This window comes from Mauremys mutica, chromosome 3, assembly GCF_020497125.1.
Source record: "Mauremys mutica isolate MM-2020 ecotype Southern chromosome 3, ASM2049712v1, whole genome shotgun sequence".
In the NCBI taxonomy this organism is placed as follows: domain Eukaryota; kingdom Metazoa; phylum Chordata; order Testudines; family Geoemydidae; genus Mauremys; species Mauremys mutica.
In genome coordinates, this window is record NC_059074.1 from 46,105,991 (window position 1) to 46,125,890 (window position 19,900).

A 19,900-nucleotide genomic window follows, 5' to 3' on the forward strand; every position below is an offset into this window, starting at 1 on the left:
TTGGTAATCCTCAGTGGGATCAGAGGATAATGGCATGTAGAATGTGGAGTTAGAGAACTGCCTAGCAGCCTCTTGTTCATATTGATGATGACAGCACCTTCTTTGTCAGCCTTTTTGATTATGATGTCAGAGTTGTTTCTAAGGCTGTGGATGGCACTGTGTTCAGCATGGCTGAGGTTATGGGGCAAGTGATGCTGCTTTTCTACAATTTCAGCCTGTACATGTCGACGGAAGCAATCTATGTAGAAGTCCAGTCTGTTGTTTTGACCTTCAGGAAGAGAATTTTTTGGGAGTTATGCTCAAGTAAAATGGAATTATAATGAAACTTGCTATATCTTGCAGCCTTAACGTTTTTGATGTGATGTATGTGCACTTGAAATACAAACCTTAGTTTTAAATCATATTGATCTACACTAGGGAAAAAGCATATGCGTTTGATAAGCCCAATTTCTTTTCTTTTTTAAAATAGATAGCTGTCATATATTTATGTTATGCAGTATTTAAAAAATTGTTCTGGTTCAGTGGGAAAAAAGCAAATCTAAACATAAAGTAAGTAATTTTGTTCTGCTTTTTTCTGCAAAAATTTGCTCTGGAGGAAGAAGTGATCCAAACATCTTCAAGTATGATTTTGAATATCTGCCAAACAGTAGATATGTTTGCCAAACGTTTTTGTATAGTATTCCCATTAGGACTCTGTCTTTTAGAGAATATATTATTGAAGTAAGCCTTACTTATCAGTCTGAGATTTGAGAGAAGTAAGTCTTGTCTGTCAACAGATAGTGTAAAGAAACTTTATTAGTAAAATTGTCTTCATTCTAGTTTTCTTTCACCCTTCACCCTCCTTTGAGCCAGGAAACACTTCTGTAGAAAACTACTGAGGAAAAAAAGGAAGTATTTTGGAGGAATTTCCAGTATTTGCTGTGTATCAATTGTCTTTATAACATATTTCACATTCCTTTTGATGTTGTCAACAGGAGAAATTGGCAGGTAATTTTTCTGCCTCAGATTTTCAAATAGATGCCCAAACTTTTTCAGACCCTGTAACCAGGTCCTTTCCTGGGCTGCCCCCCTGCTGAGCTTTGTGCTCCCTCAATAAAGCACTGTGAGGCTTTTCTTGCTGCAGCACCCGTGGCTTTTATTTACATACAGTTCCCACCACCAGCAATACTATTTACAAACAAACAGGGTCTTCCTATCTCCTCTTTTACAGGGAGTCTCCCTTCAGCCTGGAGACTGTCCCTTCCCTGGCCATTCCCCCTTTGCACTGGCTGCCAGCCAGCCTTTATAGCTCTTCTACCAGCAGGCCCACAGGTGCAGCCAGTTCCAGAGGCCAGGCACCAGACTTCTCCCCAGCCCCAATCTATTTCTCCTGATTGGGGCTGGCTGAGCAGGGGCTAATTAGGTGCCTTTGCACCAGCACCCTGCTACAGACCCCCAAACCCCTTAATGCACACACATGGATTTGCCCGCACACAGTCTCCACTTGTGAATGCATGTTGGGATGTTGACATTCCTTTATCAGTCATACAACAAGTGTGTTAGCATTTCTGTCATTTGAAATCTTGTGCTTCTGTAGTTTGACAAAATGGGAGCCCGTACTTTAGCTGGACAGTATTGATAGTTTATAGAAAAGTATCAGTTCCAGTTAATATACTAGAATGTGGATATGATATTTTCAATAATTTGCACTAAATGTAACAGATTGAGTTTTCTTCACAGAATGATAAATACCTGCACCAGTAATAAAATTCCTTGATGCTAATAAAGGAAAAATTGAGACAATTGTAGCTATTTGGGCAGACAAGCTGACCCAGGTAATTTTTGCTGAGCGTGGCTCTGATCATGCCTGCTGGACTACGCACTCGTGCAACCCCATTAACTTCAATAGAATTCTTCCCAGGCAAAGAACAATGTCTGCATGGAACAGCTGGTAAGCTTAGGGCAAATCCAGTTCTTAACCAGATCATATTAGTTATGAAGCACCTAATTTTAAAAATCCACTATTAAGTGCAGTATTCCAATATAGTTTTAAACTAAAATATTTACTGAATAACATTTTCAACTTTAAAACTGCTTATAATTTAAATGACCTAATAGCAAATTTCTAAAAGAAATAAAGGACAAACAGGATGAAACCAACTCTAGGAGATAACAAGTTTGCACTTTACTTTGTTACTATCTAAACAATGTCACTGTTTGGTTTGATCATTTTCATCCTTTATATTGACATTTAGAAAGATGAAAACCTAGAGCATTTCTCGTTGGACCTACCTAAGCTAGTGTATAGTAATGCAGACTTCCTTGATCCCTGTAGGATGCTGCAGATTCTTCAAATCCCTCACTGCAGGGTAACCGTACTTCTTAGCTGTTTTCACTGCATTATACTATTCTTTATCAAAAGCAGTCTGATACTTTATTTCACTTTCATGTTTGAGTACTCTTCATCTTCAAATGTGCCTGGGGTTCCACATATGTGTTTTCCTTTCAGATGTTTAGCAAGTGACAGACTACCTGAAAATGTAGGACAATGTAAGTGTAATGTTTCCTATGAATGCAATAAATTAGGCCCATACTCTTCCCTAGATGTTTCTGAAGAACTACAGTGTCAGCAAATACAAACACTAATGGCCCAATCCTCAGGGATACCAAGCACCCTCAACTATATTGAATCCCACTTAAGTTGTAAACTCAGACCTTAAGATTTCACCAGCAATATTACCCAACTCCATTAAATGGTACCATTTTTAGAACTATCTTTCTTGCTAAATTTGTAGCTTAATGGAGCATATTATTTTTGGTGCCTGACTTACCACTCTGTTACACCATAGTTTTATGCTGCTGTAAATCCATTGACTTCAGTGCCATTAAACCAGCATAAAACTGGTATAACAAAGTGGGGAATCAAACCTTCCCTCTTTAGTGGTCAGAGCCTGTTCTGGTTGAAGGAAATGGTCAATTTCTCGTTACTTCACAAGCAACAAGATTTGATCCTCAAATGTGCGCCATAAAAATATGTATCTCCTGTGAATGACAAGCATTATGGACAAAACTCTGCAGTCATAATTTTGAAAATGTGCACTCTACCTCTCAATTATCTAGCTATAAATCTGTATTAATGGTGGATTTTATTTGATGTTATACTTCAGAAGCTTGGTAAGTGGACTCAGTCTTAGTGACATTAACCTACATTTAACGTTTCCTTTAGCTAAAGTTATTTAGGGCAATATTTTTCCCTTAATCTTTGTGCAGAATTGCATGTTTACTACCACATTTCAGGCAGAGGGTTAGTACTTCAAATACAACACTGTTTTTCTTATAGGATGTGCATTAGCACTTGTGTAGTTCATAGTAAGGGAGCAGTTTCACTGATGAATAATTTTCCAGTTACATCCCAAAAAATGGTAACATTAGGCATGTCCTTATATTTTATTACCTGAATTTGAGAGGCCACTCTGGAGTATGTTAGAAAACCATATGCATAATTCACAAAGACAAAAGGATTAATAACTGTAAAACAAATTGTGATTTTTAAAATATATTTTTCTTTAACCTAAATTTGCTTTAGACCAAGTGCATTTTTAGTTAAATTCTGGTACCTACTGTACTGTACCTTATAAAGACTTAAAATAACTTGATATTTCATGTAACTTTTGACGGAATGCTAATAAACTGTGTATGTCAGGTATATGGCTGTTTGCTACTTACACTCCTGTGCCATCTATTCCTTTTCTGATGCTTGACCTTATTGTCCCAAAATCAAAAAGGAGGCTGAGGGCAGATAGAAAAAGATAGAGATGCAGGTTGCTATATACATTTTGAGGGGTCTTATTCCAACCTCACATTGGTGCAAATCAGAATTAATTCCACTGATGTCAATATTTGCATCAGTGTCAGCAAGATCGGAATCAGCCCTATGACTTTTTTCTTTTGCAACCCTCACTCATCTCCTCCTCAACCTGATCATTTACCTTCTTTTGCTCTGTTATGACTTGGGCTCCAATCCTACAAATACAGTAGAACCTCCAAGTTACAAACATCAGAGTTATGAACTGATTGGTCAACCACACACACCCCTCACTTGGAACCAGAAGTATGCATTTTTCTTCTGCATAGTAAAGTTTCAAAGCTGTATTAAGTCAATGTTCAGTTGTAAACTTTTGAAAGAAAAAACATAACATTTTGTTCAGAGTTACAAACATTCCAGAGTTATGAACAACCTCTATTCCTGAGGTGTTTGTAACTCTGATGTTCAACTGTAGGTGAATCTGTCCTTTTCCTGAGTCTCACTGAAGGATCAAGGTCTTGAATTGGAAGTACTTTTGTCCAGGGACCTGTTTTCATACATTCTCATAAAGTTCCAGGCACAACTGTAGCACTTGATACTAAAAATGATGGTGTTTATGTGGGTGTCTAGTGTGTGTCTGTTCAGAAAAAGGAAGTTAAATGTAACAGCTGAAGCAAAAATCCCAATCTTGCATATGTGCAGTATATTTCAATACATCATATGTTACCTATTTGCTGCTATTGTTAATATTATTTGTAACATGCAACCCACAATCTGAAGCATTAAAAATGTGAGACATGAAAAATGGAGGAAAGTTGATCAGTTGTTATTATTGTAATGAAGAAATGCTGCATTACAACATCATAAATTCTCAGTACCTTTAATTTTCTGTCAGTGTAATAGTCTTTTTGAAACCTGCAGTTCAAAGGGGTTTATAAATTAATAATTTATATTATTCATGATTTATAACAGTGCCAGACAGTGTAAGGGAGGTGCTATTGCCTGTTCATCTGTCTGATGAAAGAACTAATCTAATATCTAAATCCTGAATAATGACTATAGTCAGTGGGACTCTCTTCTCAGAGCCACCTGATAGGAATATAATTAGACAGGAGAATTAGCATCAGTGTTTGATATCATAGCAGGTGCTGATCATGCCTGTTATAGTTACAGTTATGAAATAGTTTCCATAATAACTGTTTGCACAAATGCTATTTGTGGAAATACTCACTTCTTTGGGCTGAATTTTCCCATGTTTGGTCTCTGATTAGGATTGAAATTAGAAAGATTTTGCTCAAGCTTTAAAAAAAAAAAAACACCCTAAAAATCAACGGGTGTGCAGCAGTCCTGGAGTGCTGCAAACTCTTTGATGTTACAAAGGGTAATTCAATTTGAAGAGGTGGATTGTGCCATTCAATCTCTAGTCCAAGTCGGGGGTGGTCAAATGGCTTCCAGATTGTGCAATGTTTTCTCTTCCAAGACTGGCTACCTCCACTCCTCTATGCATAGGCCAGCTTTGAAAGCAATGCTAGCCCTGCAGAGTCCTTGTGCTGTCTGAATACAGGGGTTTCAATTATTTCTAGCCTCTGGATGAAGAAAGCAAGGAGTTTCTCTCCTTGTTGTACACCTGAGCAGGATCCAAGCTGCACTTAAAATTACAAGTGGCAGGAAAAGCAAAATGTAAGGTCCAAACAGAAACTTTATTTTGGTCATATTGCACAATGTACAATATGCTGTTCCTATTATTCCAGTCAATATATAGATTAATACATTATTCTGGGATTTTCAAAAGAGACTAAAGTGGGTAGGTGCTATCTCAAATGGATTTCAGCATTTTAACTCCTTTAAAAATCCCAACATTAGCATTTATAACATAAACATAAATACCAAACCACATGAATTGTACAACACAGCTTGACCTAATGTTGCTACTGGAATCATAACGTTTGCATTCCAGACTCTTTGTGATTAGCTGTGCAAATTTTTAACATAACATTCATGCAATTTTTTGCCTTTAATATTAATTTAACCCAAGTGTATTTCCAGTAGTAGGACCCACTGTACAAATAAAACAACTTTTCATTATGAGTCACCTCAACAATAAATGTGCTCATGGAAAATGTTTGAAGAAGTGGGAATACAGCAGGCCTTTTAAAATCATGTCCTGTAAAATGTGTGAAACAGCAGGATTACAATCAAGTTACATTGTATGTCTTCCATCTAAGAAACTCATGTCCTGTTGGGTTTTTAACATAAACAGAGTTTGTCAATCCTAATCAGTTTCATCTTGGAAACCCTAGAGCTCCAGGCTAACAAAAGCAGCATGGCAAGTCGAGCACAAAGGTCCCTTGGAATCAAGTCTGATTGTTAATTTTAAATAAACTAACACTAAATTAATGTCTCTTGGTGATTATTTTTTCTCCTTTCAGATGTAGCTGATTTGTCTAAATAAGCAACTCAGATTAGTAGATGTTCTCAATTCGCTCTGACGGAAGAAAAAGGCTATTTGAGCCACCAAAGATAGGATCTTGTTTATCATGAGTCTCTGTTTCTGGGTTGTTTTCATTAGAGTATAGTGTATAGTTTGTTGGACTTCTTACCTGAATGCTTTTTAGCTGAAGCATTTTTATGTTTGCTTGGTGATTTCACATTTTGAAATAACTGGTAATTCATGAAAGTGAGTGAATGCAATCATAGGAATATCAGAATCCTGCCTTTTATTTGCATATCAGAGATTGCAAAGTGTATTACGGCCTTGAGTGTGTACTCATTGAAGTCAGTTGGGAAAGCTCTCTTTGACCTTAGTAATGCATATATTGTTTGAACACTGTACATTCACATAAGAATAAATAGCTACAACACATTTTTTACTGCATTTTAGCCCTTTCGGCCTGCTTTAACTATATCAGCTTCTGGCTTCTCTAAAATGTCCTGCAAGCCAGCTTATAGAAAATTAACTGTTTGTAGTTTCAGAAGAGCAGCCAAGGATTTCATGAGCATAAAACGTTGTACCCTCATTTCTGGAGATACCGCTTCTCAATAGGACTGACTTCTCTGAAGAATGACATAGAAGGAGATTGTGCAACTACTGCCTGTGCTATCTCAGCATGGGCTTTGTTTTTCATTGTTCATCTGGCACTGATCACCAACTAAGAAATTCCCTTTTATAAAGATAATAAACCTGCTTTGTAATTTTATCTGAGGATCTGAAAGCTCTTTACAAACATTAATTAATCTTCACAACCCCTTGTAAATTGGGTGAGCAGTTTTATCTTGAATCCATAGATTTGTAAACTAAAGCACAAAGATCTTAAGGGCCCAAAGTGACACAGTGAGTCGGTGTCAAAGTCAGGAGTCCACTGTTCAGATCTTTTGCCTATTTTTCACATTGGTGAAAAATTTCCAGCATCAAACAACATCTCAGCTACTCATGCCCAAACTTTTATTTTTGCCTTCATCTCCTCTTGAATTGGCAATTGTAGCTCTTGTTGTTTATTACCTAAGAGCCAGTTCACCAAGCTTCAACAACGAAAACAGGGACAAAAAATATCAGATATGTTTGGCATGTCCAGTTATCAGTTTGTGCATTTATCGTATATGTTGTTAAACCTGAACTAGGCTGAGGAGGTGCTACTGGCATGAGGAAGATATTTCAATGAACTAGTCAACAAGGAGATCTGCCCTCTCACTGATCAAGTGGTATGTAGCACAGTGTCCTCCTAGAACAGGGGTAGGCAACCTATGGCATGTGTGCCAAAGGCAGCACGCAAGCTGATTTTCAGTGGCACTCACACTGCCCGGGTCCTGGCCACTGATCCGGGGGGGGGGCCTGCATTTTAATTTAATTTTAAATGAAGTTTCTTAAACATTTTAAAAACCGTATTTACTTTACATACAACAATAATTTAGTGTTATATTATAGACTTATAGAAAGATCTTCTAAAAACATTACAATGTATGACTAGCACGCAAAACCTTAAATTAGAGTGAATAAATGAAGACTCGGCACACCACTTCTGAAAGGTTGCCGACCTCTGAACTAGAACCTATACTTACACTGGAAACCTAAATAGCAGCTGTTGTGTTTTTTTTTTAAAAATGCCACCTTCTTCCTGTGGCTGGCCATGAAACTTTCTTTATGTAATCGTGGCAGACAAAGACTTAGATGTGATGTTCCATGTATTTGTGACCTCCAGATTTGATTGCTGTATTGTACTGTACCGGGAAGTGAAATCACAGATGTCATAAATAAACAGATCAGGGTTAAGGTCCCTTTTTACCTGTAAAGGGTTAACATGTAGTACCTGGTGACCACCTGACCAGAGGACCAATCAGAGACGAGATAATTTCAAATCTCTGTGGAGGGAAGCCTTTGTCTGTGTTCTTAGAACTCTTTTTGGATCTAAGAGAGGACAGTCATGTCTCCAAGTTCTCCTGGAGTAGTTTCTACTAATTAATAGTGAGTATTAATTAGAAAGGCGAATTAGTCTTATGATTTGATTTCTATATTTGCAATTGTGTGTTTGCTAAAGGAAATGCTTTATTCCTGTTTGCTGATATTGCTTTTACTGAGAAAGGGGGAGGGGGAATTCTCTCCAGAGATTGATAAGCTTAGACCCTGTATTGTTCTATCTTGAATTACAGAGACAAGTTACTTTCTTTTTATTCTTTAATAAATTCTTTTCTATTAAGGACTTGTTTGGTCTTTCCTTGGGTGGATTCTCAGGGAAAGAGAAGGGGGAGGTATCCCTCTGTAGTTAGATCCCGGTATCTCTCCTAGGAAAAGGGAGGGGGGAGGAAGCAGGGGGAATGGTTTGTTTCTCCTGGGTGTAAGAACTCCATGGATTTGGGGCTCTTGGAATCCCCTAGGATTTTGGGGAAGGACTGTGTCTCAATCCACATTTCCTGTTTGAGTGGTGGCAGCTTATTAGATCTAAACTAGGATTTTAGTTTAGAGGGAAACCAAGTCAGGTCCCCACATTGGAGCCCAACAGCTCCAAGTGGGGGTGAGACCTATGACATGGTGGGCAGCGGTGAGGATTTTTTCTGAACCAGAGAGCCATTGCTATTTCTCATCTCCTAAAGCAGGACTGCAGGTTAGGAGGGAGAGATACCCCGAAGGCAAACAGACAAGGTTTTCTAACTGGCTTTGTTAGAGGGAGTTTTTTTTTCTGCTGGGCTACGCTGAAGAACTATTCCCTAGAGGTGTGTCCTTCCTTTGTGATATCAGGTATCACTCAGGATTCCTAAGGTGGGGGGAAGTGCTCGTCAAAGTACATTCCCATCCAGCGGGAAAAACAGGTTTGCGGGTGGGGGGGAGAGAAACCCTCCAGCCAGGTTTTTTTTCCCTGTGTCTTTTGAAATCCTCTGGAGGCAAGGAACACAAATCCCTGAGAGGATTCACTAGACTGTCCTGAGAGAAGAGGGAGTTTACAAGTATTCAGTTTCTAACTGGTATTGTTAGAAGGAATCTTCAGCCAGGTTGGCTGGAGGGAATTAAGTTTTCCAGCAGGCTTTGTTGGAAGCAGTTTTTCTTTCTTGTTGCTTGGACAGGCAGCTTGAGGAAAAGGCAGTTTTCAAGCAGTTTTCAGGGTTAGAAGCAGTTTCAGCAGTTTGGCTGGAGGGAATTAGTTTTTCTAACCAGGCTTTGTTATAGGAGACCCCATACTCAGAGGGTACTTAGCAATTTGCAAGACAGTGGCAAACAGGTTTTTCCACCTTCTTGGAAGCCAGGAGGGGGAGATTTTTTTTTTTTTTTTTTGAAACAGATTTTCAGCTGGGTTTAGCTGAGGGAGATAAGGTTTTCTAACGGGCTGTGTTAGAAAGGAATTTTTTTTTCTTCTTTTCTTTTTTCTCCTTTTTCTTTCTGTCAGCTTAAAAACAGCTAGGAAAGAGGTGTAAGTTTTTCTAACAGGCTTTGTTAGAAGGACCCCTACTGTGAGGTACTTAAAAATTGCTAAAGGCAAGTTACCAAACCAGATTTTCTAGTTTCTTGTAAGCCAGCAAATAAGCAAACACCATTTGCAAATCAAAAGCTTTTGTTTCTTTCTATTCAATCGCGAGTAGACAGCTTCCCTCCACAGAGATTTGAAATTATCTCGTCTCTGATTGGTCCTCTGGTCAGGTGGTCACCAGGTACTACATGTTAACCCTTTACAGGTAAAAAGGGACCTTAACCCTGATCTGTTTATTTATGACAACAGACACTGAAAAGACTTTAATTGGTGCAACATACATCTGTCATCTTTATGAACATAATTTTGAACACCTGCCCTAATGTTCAAGTCATTAGGTACTGCAATTGGCTTATTAAAAAAAAACCCTTTTATTATAATGGTTTGATTATTTCAGCTCTAGATAGTTTAGGGGTAATGGTTAGGCTTTAGTACTTGCAGTAGCAACCTGACCAGAATAGTTCTGAACTTCATATTTGAGCTAAAGGGAATGGTTTTTCATTCCACAGTACTCTATCTGCCCTTTCTAGAGCAGTGTTTCTCAACCAGGGTCCAGGGCCCACTGGGAGACCGCAAGCAGGTTACAGGGGTCCTCCAAGCATGGCCAGCGTTAGACTTGCTGAGGCACAGGGCAGAAAGCTGAAGCCGCACCGCATGGGGCTGAAGCCTGGGGACCCGAGCCCCACTACCCGGGGCTGAAGCCGAAGCCTGAGCAACTTAGCTTTGCAGGATCCCCTGTGGAATACGGCCCCAGGCAATTGCCCTGTTTTCTACCCCCTAATGCCAGCCCTGGCTTTTATATGCAGAAAACCTGTTGTTGTGGTATAGGTGGGCCATGGAGTTTTTATAGCATACTGGGGGGGGCTCAGAAGGAAAAGGGTTCTAGAGTATACCAAACCTACCAGGAGAAGAAATTGCTAGATACTCCTCATGTATATCAATCAGCCTTTTTCTTGTTTAATTTTAAGCACACAACCACATTAATAGTGTTAAGGACTGCACAGTATTTGTAAAGGACTTCCCTTTTCTCCTATGTTATGAACGGAAAAGTCTTCTAAAGATGGAAAGAGTTTGCATGCAAGAGGTACAGTGTGTAATAGTCCCATTATATATACACATTAATCTTAAATCTGGATTTAGTTGTTTTAAGTAATCTTCTGTCCATTCATTCTCTGTATTCTTGGCCCAGTCTGATCATAGACTGAACAGACTTCTCTGGTATTCTTTACCATAATTCCAGCATTTCTTCTGCTTAATCCTCCACACATGGTGGGGTGGGGGGGGTCACAAAGGGGTCTTTACCCTTACCATGGCATATTTTCCCTGATTCCATGTTCTGGTTGCCTAGGTTTTTTTCACTTCATTATAACTACCAAACCTTCTAAGCAAATATAGACAGTGGCCCTGCAGGGAAAATACTGTTTTTGTTTTTTCCCTGGGTTCAGGACTACATTTCTTTTCCTTGAAATATGTTGGGCTCTTTCAGCTGTGCAGCTGGTTCCAGCTTCTTCCAACAATACAAATCTATGATGTTTTGAATATGGCCCGTACACTTAGTCATCTGCATTTTCTAAACCCAACTTGCATGTGTGTGATTGTGACTAAGGATGCTCAGCACCAACTTCTATCAAGATTCATTAACATATCATATCTTACTTTCCTAAGGCCCAGTTTACACTGGAGTTTTTAGCAGTAGTGTAACTACACTTATATAGTTGCCGCTGGTAAACCTGAGTGTAAGCTGCACCAGCACAAGCTGTGGTTTACAGCAGCAGAGTGCATCTCGATACCAGGGGTGAAATCCTGTCCCTTTTTAAGTCAATGGGAGTTTTGCCATTGATTTCAATGGAGCCAAGGTTAGGCATTTACATATGTGCATGGTTACATCAGTGCTAAAGCCCCTAGTGCAGACAAGGCCTATTTTTAAAGGTTTCCCTTAATGCCTCTTACAACTGGCTCAAGGTAAAATACAGGATTAAGTTTATCATGTGTTGGTCTTAATGGTCAAAGCCTTTCAGGGGCGTGGACCTGGGCTGTCTCAAAATACTTCATGACCAAAATTTACTCTGCTCCCTTGGAACAATGATCTGTCTATAACCAGAAGCAGGAGATGGAGGTTTTTCAGCATCTTGCCCACACTTGTGGAATTACTTCCTAAAAGCACCCACCATTCTCACCGCATTCAGAGAGAAACACAAAACCCTTCTCAGCTACTTAACTTTTTTATTAAAAATTACTATGAAAATACTATTAAACGAATTCCCTCAACCTGCGCTGCAGAAAGGGAGGGAGAGAACCAAAGGTAGAGCTTATCTGTAAACTGCCTGCTGGATTTATACACTTGTAAGGTATTCAAATACCATGTTAGAGTGAGCATTGAATAAATACCTGGCTAGATTATGGAAATCAAATAAGTGGCACATGGATATTTTGGCTTTTGTATCAAGCCAAAAAAAGTCATAAATAAAAAAATAAATATCTAGTGATCGTTAGCTAATCATGGTATGACTTACCCAAGAGTTTACTTGGGAATGTAAAAAGTTGTTTTCATATCCTGTGATTCTTTTCCTAAATGCGAAGATTAGCTTCACTTGTAGCTTATAAATGAAATTGAAACATGTTAATTCTTAATTTCCTTGTTTCCTTAAAAACAGATCTGCAGACTTCAACGCCACCTGTCATCAGGAAAATATCAGCAGGACCTCTTTTCAAGTCAGCCTGTAATGTTTATATCTCTTGCCAGTCAACCGCCATGTGACAAGCTAAGTGAACTTGTACAGTTGTGTGGAGGAAAAATATGTAAAACCCTGCGTCAGGCCAAAATCTATATTGGAGAATATTTGGGAAAGAAGCAACCTGAAATAAAATATTTATCAGAAAAATGGATACTAGGTAAGAGATTTAATTTCAGCTCAATATAATATTATGAAATGTGCTTTCAAATGTGCTAAGGGTTTTTCTACCCAGTGTGTTAATATGCCCTACGGGGGATGTGATTTCAAAAGCACACTAATGTTTTGTACATTAATTGGTCCTTGTAGACTTACTGGTGTGTACTAAAAGTTCCCTACTGCGCTTTAGTATAGTGCACTTGGTCTGTGTAAACCCTGCTGCTGCTCACTGAAGTTCTTATTGGGCCTTAACATAGTGCTGTGCACTACATTCAAGAGCGTTAGGGAATCTTTAGTATGTACCAGCAGGATTTACACAGACTAAATAATGCACAAGTGAATTTTAGAAATTGCATCCTCATATTGAGCATTGCTGCTCCATATAAACAAGCCCAAAGTATGGGCGGAAGATTACCAGAGGGAGAGTATGGAGAGAAGAGAATGGAACAGACAGTGCTACAGTTGTTACCTTTTAGGAAGACGTGACAACATGCTGTCAGGGACTTTCTGGTAAAATTAGGCCTGGGCTGTGTTGATCTTAGGACCCACCTTTATGAATTGGACCTACCATAGAGTTGTACAAATTACTTCAAATTTCATGGGAGTTGTTTCATTTAAATGTGATACTTGTCTAACTAAAGTAGGTTATGAGAAAACACTTAGGAACCACTCTCTTGAAATAGCTGGTGAAAAAATTGTCTTTCAAGATTATAAAAATATGTGGGGAATATGCTCAACTAGTGCAGATTCATAGCTCTGTTGACTTCAATAGGCTCTGACATTTTGCACCAGCTGAGCATCTGCCTTATAGTATATAATATGTAATTTAATATGCATGTCTGAAATGTTCTTTGCTACGACTATCACTCTGCTTGAAGAAAATTTCTTGCTAAAATCTGTGGGTGCTGAGTTCCTGGGAGTTGCTTGTCCTGTGATTTTTCCTAAGACACCATAGAAATTAGGTTTAAGCTTGACGTTCTTGCAGTAAATTGAGTGTACATTTGCAATATCCCCACAGAAGAAAACTTTTGGTGATCTACTTGGGATTCACAGTCCTGAGAGTATTTATCTTTTAGATTAGCTCCATATCTTCTCCTCCTAAAAAGAATCTTTTTGCATAATACAACACAAGAAAATAAGATATTTGTGTTTTGAATAGCAGTCTTAATAAGCTAGCTTTACTTTCTGCTTTACAGCAGATACTAAAGCTTTCAGATACTATTTGTTAAATAAATCAGTCTGATCATAATGTTGCAAAGTCTGAGTCAGAACACTGTTGAAGGATGAAACAGAAAGAAAACCTGGGTTGTAAGGGAGAAAACACTTGTCAAAACAAAAGTATATTTCATACTTTATAAAAGATAAAATTATTAAAGAGTTGAAAAACAAGTGAGTTTCGATTTAGATTGATCTGCAATGTGAAAGCCACTCTAAAGTCATAACAGAATTAAAGTACAGCTGTATCAAAAAAAGGAAAGATAAGATGAGACAGCATTGTAGGGCATGAGGAGAAGACTGGAACTGTGATGTAGTAAATTAAACAATCATAGAATCATAGAATTCAAGATCAGAAGGGACCATTATGATCATCTAGTCTGACCTCCTGCAAGATGCAGGCCACATAAGCCGATCCACCCACTCCTTTAGCAAGCGACCCCTGCCCCATGCTTCGGAGGAAGGTGAAAAACCTCCAGGGCCACTGCCAATCTACCCTGGAGGAAAATTCCTTCCCGACCCCAAATATGGCGGTCAGCTGAACCCCGAGCATGCGGGCAAGACTCTCCAGCCATACCCTCTGGAAAAAGGTTAAGAATATCATATCATTGACCCATTGTACTATTTACCAGTGTGGCACTTAATTGACCTATTGACTAAGCCCATTATCCTATCATACCATCTCCTCCATAAACTTATCTAGCTTAATCTTAAAGTCATGGAGGTCCTTCGCCCCCACTGTTTCCCTCGGTAGGCTGTTCCAGTATTGCACTCCCCTGATGGTTAAAAACCTTCGTCTAATTTCAAGCCTAAATTTCCTGACTGACAATTTATATCCGTTTGTCCTCGTGTCCACATTAGCACGGAGCTGAAATAATTCCTCTCCTTCCCTGGTGTTTATCCCTCTGATATATTTAAAGAGTGCAATCATATCTCCTCTTATCCTTCTTTTGGTTAAGGAAAACAAACCGAGCTCCTCAAGTCTCCTTTCATACGACAGGCCTTCCATTCCTCGGATCATTCTAGTGGCCCTTCTTTGTACCCGTTCCAGTTTGAATTCATCCTTCTTAAACATGGGAGACCAAAACTGCACACAATACTCCAAATGAGGTCTCATCAACACCTTATATAACGGGACTAGCACCTCCTTATCCCTACTAGAAATAGCTCGCCTAATGCATCCCAAGACCGCATTAGCTTTTTTAACGGCCACATCACATTGCCTACTCATAGTCATCCTACGATCAACCAGGACTCCTAGGTCCTTCTCCTCCTCCGTTACTTCCAACTGGTGCGTCCCTAGCTTATAACTAAAATTCTTGTTAGTCATCCCTAAATGCATAACCTTACACTTCTCACTATTGAATTTCATCCTGTTACTAATACTCCAGTTTACAAGGTCATCCAAATCTCCCTGGAGGATATCCCGATCCTTTTCCAAGTTGGCAATACCTCCCAACTTGGTGTCATCCGCAAACTTTATCAGCCCACTCCTACTCTTGGTTCCCAGGTCAGCAATAAATAGATTGAATAAAATTGGACCCAAAACCGAACCTTGAGGAACTCCACTGGTAACCCCCCTCCAACCCGACAGTTCCCCCTTCAATACTACCCTCTGTAGTCTCCCCTTTAACCAGCTCCTTATCCACCTCTGGATATATTAGTATTTCAAGCATAGAAATAATAATCCAGACTGACACACTAATATCTATTTAACAATGTATGTATAACCAATGGGTGTGGAGAGTAATGTTTGTGTTGTTTTCACGTTGTTCCATAATTTTAGTCCAGGGATCCACTTTTTCTCCTGTGCCTTTTTGAAGTAGTACAGCCTGCTACTATATTAAATTCTGATGGGGAAATTAATATAAATAGTCCTTGCCCAAACAATAAAGCCTCATCATGATTTCCTTATAATTGCATTCTTCCATTTTAAACATCTGACTTCTGTTGTTTTTTTAATTGTTTCACCTTCCAGACAATTTTTAATAAAAGATCAATATTGGCACAACAGCCTTAAAATATAGAGAGCAGGGGCTCTGGAGGTGAGATGTTTCCTCTACCTGACTGCCAGAAATCATCATTAAAGTAAAAATATGCACAAGTACTTGAAGCATTAGGTACATGATCCATTGGCACCATGGAAGGATGTTGAGCCAGGCCTCAACCTTAGAACATCAGCATCTGGAGAGAGTGCAGTGCACTAGCACCTCTCACTGGGTGAATCTACACCTGTAAGAAGGGTGCTTTGGCACATCAGTGCTTTTGCAGCTTTAGCTCATCTCTAAAAATATTTCATATACATATAATACTGAATTATATGTATATTTTCCATGGTGCATGGTATAGCCTCTCCTGCCAGATTCTTAAGGTCCAAAATTGAGGATCCCAATTCTTCCATAGAACCTAGGGGGACAGTGAAACCAAGCTCAAAGCAGAAACTCTCTCAGGCCAGTTGTCCGTTTATATTGTAAATTCCTTGAGGCGTGGACTTATACAGCACCAACCCAAACTGTCAGCATGTAAAAAATAAATGAGCTCAAAAATATTTTTAGTTCATTTAATTGATCTCCTTCCCAATGCAGAAAGAAAATTAAGCTGTTAAAAGAATGCTTGGTAATTACTGTGTATGAAACAGTTCATTTACGGCCCTCAGTAGGAAAGGGTACGACTACATGGGGATAAAATATCCATGGCACAGCCACGGCTGGTCCAGGTCAGCTAATTTTGGCTCGTGAGGCATGGGCTGTGGGGCTAAAAATCACTGTGTGGAGCCTGAGCTCTTAGACCCTCCACCCTCGCAGGGTCCCAGAGACTGGGCTCCAGCACAAGCCTGAATGTCCACACTGCGATTTTTCAGCCCTGGAGCCTGAGCCCAGTGAACCCAAATCAACTGACCTGAGCCAGCTGTGGGGTTTTTATTCCTGTATAGACATACCCTAAGTGTTGTGCTCTGTATGTTATGTTAAGCTGTGAGAGTGTTCTATGTAATGCCTTGCTTGCCTTTCATTAGTTGCGTATTGTCCCTTTGTGTCCTGCTGTGAGAATTGTGTGGGTGGAGCTCTTTGAAAACCAGTCTCAGCTGGAATTAGCTGCCACTTAAAACATTCCCCTTTATCTTGCTAGGGATATTGAATTAATCTGTTATAATTAGGCGTGAAGGATTAGATTTTTGTCAGTAAATGTTGGTAAACATAGATTTCACTGTAACACACACAAACCAAAGAAAAATACTGATAGGCAAAGTAAAAAACTGCTGCTTGAGAACTTAGAGTTTAATTTAAGGATATTTCCTTTATATATTTTGACAGTGGTTTTTTAACAGCTATAAAACTTTTAACTTCTTTGAATCTCAACATCTACTGTCATTAGATGATTGTCTGATCCCCCATAATCTCCCACAACTATAAAAAATTAAATAAAAAAATAGAATAAAGTTTAAAACCCAAAACTATGGGAACTGAAAAATTCAAATTGATAACAATCAAAAAACGCTTAAAATGAACATTGATATAGTCTGTCAAATTTATAAAAAAAAATTTTTTTTGAATTCTGCCATGTCTAGCTGTAATGAAATAGTTACTCTCCTAGTTCACCTCTTTGTAGTGCTTTAGAGTTGGGCCTGAACCCAATCTCTGAATCCAAACACTACTGAAGTTTCCAGGAGGGGCTGCCAACATCCAAATTAGGCTCTCAATTTTGCAAAAGGGCCATATCTTTATAATGGGCTGACCCAAAATCTCATATCAATTAATCCAATCCTAAATCAATTCCAATAGATGCAAGTTTTTTAGGTATACACTTAGGTTTGTACATCCACACCTAGAATATTTAAAGTGCGCACGCAGGTATGTGTACCTATAAATTGTGAGTGTACATACATACCCAAGAAAAAGTGGAGGCTGATACAGACCTGTTTGAAAATGTGTCCCTTCCAATCTAATATTGAAAGTATGTGGGATATCAGATTTGTACAAATACAAATCCAGTCAAATGGCTAGACATATATTACTCAGGGATTTATCCAATTTTGATGCTCTTATTGTTAACAGAATGTATCCCTAGTTTATGTAATCTAGTTAGTTTCTGGTTATATACATTCTGCTTTCCACACCTAATGTCAGCTGTTCACTACTGAATAAATTAGTCCTACAATCAATCACATATTTGATACCTGAGAAATAGAGAATGAAATACATTTTTTTTAAAAAGCAGATTGGAGGTGTATGCAGTATACATATTATACCACTAGTATATATCTTTATGGTCCTTCTCACTCCCTATGTTCTCAGCTCCTCAAAGGTACTTTATACCAAAAATTCAATCCGCTGAGTTGATTATTTTGTTAGTAGTGTATATTGTGTTATACAAAGCATATATTTCCTTTTTAATAAGAAACTATTTGCTATGTATTCATCCTAATATGCTAGTATGTAACATACTTCTTTTTGATTTCCCATAGATTCAGTCACTCAGCATAGGATATGTCCTCTGGAAAACTACATGTTCCAGCAATGAGTGAACTCAAAACCCTCCTTATGGTTGTGAGGAAATTAGTAAAGGTGTCCAGTTTTCAATTAAATAAGAAGCTGAACCAACAGTGAATACAAGATTTTACAAAGAGACAGTAATGGATTTTTAAATACAGCCAAAAGTTTGGTATAGTGTGGTGAGTCTCATCTAAATGTCTGTCTAATGAAATCCTTTGATTAGTCTTTTGTAATAAGGTATTTGCCCAATAAAAATCCTTTTGCTTTGTATTTATTTGTACACTATGCAAGTCTTTGGGCCTAATTCTGGTCTCATGTACAAGCATTATATACTGGAGGCAACATTATCAAAAGCACCTAAGTGAGTTAGGCTCCCAGGTCTTCTTTTGGACTTAAGAGCCTGTCATTTAGGTGCTTTTGACAGATTACCTTGGTGTAAAAATTCCAAAAATAAACACAAATGAATCTGAACACAATTTTTAAGTGGGCACAGGGTTATGTCTAATTTTCTTTTAGAACTTAGTATGTAGTATATATTTAGATATAATTATACAACTTCATATTTATGGGATGACATATGAGCACCAATATAATTTCACTGCAGCATATAACACATGCCTTTCAACCCCAGTCCTCCCCTCGAGAATTGTTAAACTAAGACAATAGAAATTCTGTACTAAAAATAAAAAATTCCAAGCAAAAATCACAGAGCTAATAAGATACATACTTCATAAACATCACCATTTCATCGCACTGCTCTAGTTCTCTCTTGTATTTGTGCACTGAAGCTGAGATTTTCAAGCTACACAAGGATTTGGATGCCCAATTTTCACTAAAATTGATGGTAATCCAAATTGCCTAGGTTGCTTTGAAAATCTCAGCATCGTTATCTAGAGTGGAAGTTTTTTAAGGCCAAGAACTTTGTCTTCATACCTGCCCTGTAAACATGTAACACACACAATGATAAAAACACTAAGAATATGGCTACGCTACGGCATAAGTGGACATAAGTTGTGTCACCCAGGATGTGAATTAGCCACTCCCCTGAGCGACATAACTTATACTGACTCAGATGCCAGTGTGGACATAACATAAGAATGCCCATACTGGGTCAGACCAATGGTTCATCTAGCCCAGTATCCTGTCTTCCGACAGTGGCCAATGCCAGGTGCTTCAGAGGAAATGAACAGAACAGGTAATCATAAAGTGATCCATCTCCTATTGCCCATGCCTAGCATCTGGCAAAAAGAGGCTAGGGACACTTCAGAGCATGGTTTTGCATCCCTGCTCATCCTGGTTAATAGCCATTGATGGACCTATCATCCATGAACTTATCTAGTTCTTTTTTGAACCTTGTTATTGTCTCGGCCTTCACAACATCCTCGGGCAAAGAGTTCCACAGGTTGATTGTTTGTTGTGTAAAGAAATACTTCCTTTGGTTTTATTGCTGCTTATTAATTTTGTTTGCTGACCCCTAGTTCTTGTGTTATGTGAAGGAGTAAATAACTCTTATTTACTTTCTCCACACCAGTCATGATTTTATCACCCCTATCATATCCCTCCTCA

General features: G+C 38.6%; 1 protein-coding gene across 9 annotated transcripts in view; it reads left to right on the plus strand.

The window, feature by feature from the left end:
• Positions 1 to 18,575, plus strand: part of MCPH1 (microcephalin 1) — a 220,576-nt gene extending 202,001 nt beyond the window's left edge. For all 9 annotated transcript variants that reach the window (XM_045008990.1, XM_045008988.1, XM_045008996.1 and 6 more), the window contains 2 exons: positions 12,393 to 12,630; positions 18,307 to 18,575. In XM_045008990.1, the coding sequence (XP_044864925.1) occupies positions 12,393 to 12,630; positions 18,307 to 18,362 (294 nt within the window). In that variant the 3' untranslated portion in view covers positions 18,363 to 18,575. The remainder of the gene's footprint in view (positions 1 to 12,392; positions 12,631 to 18,306) is intronic.
• Positions 18,576 to 19,900: the final 1,325 nt, after the last annotated feature.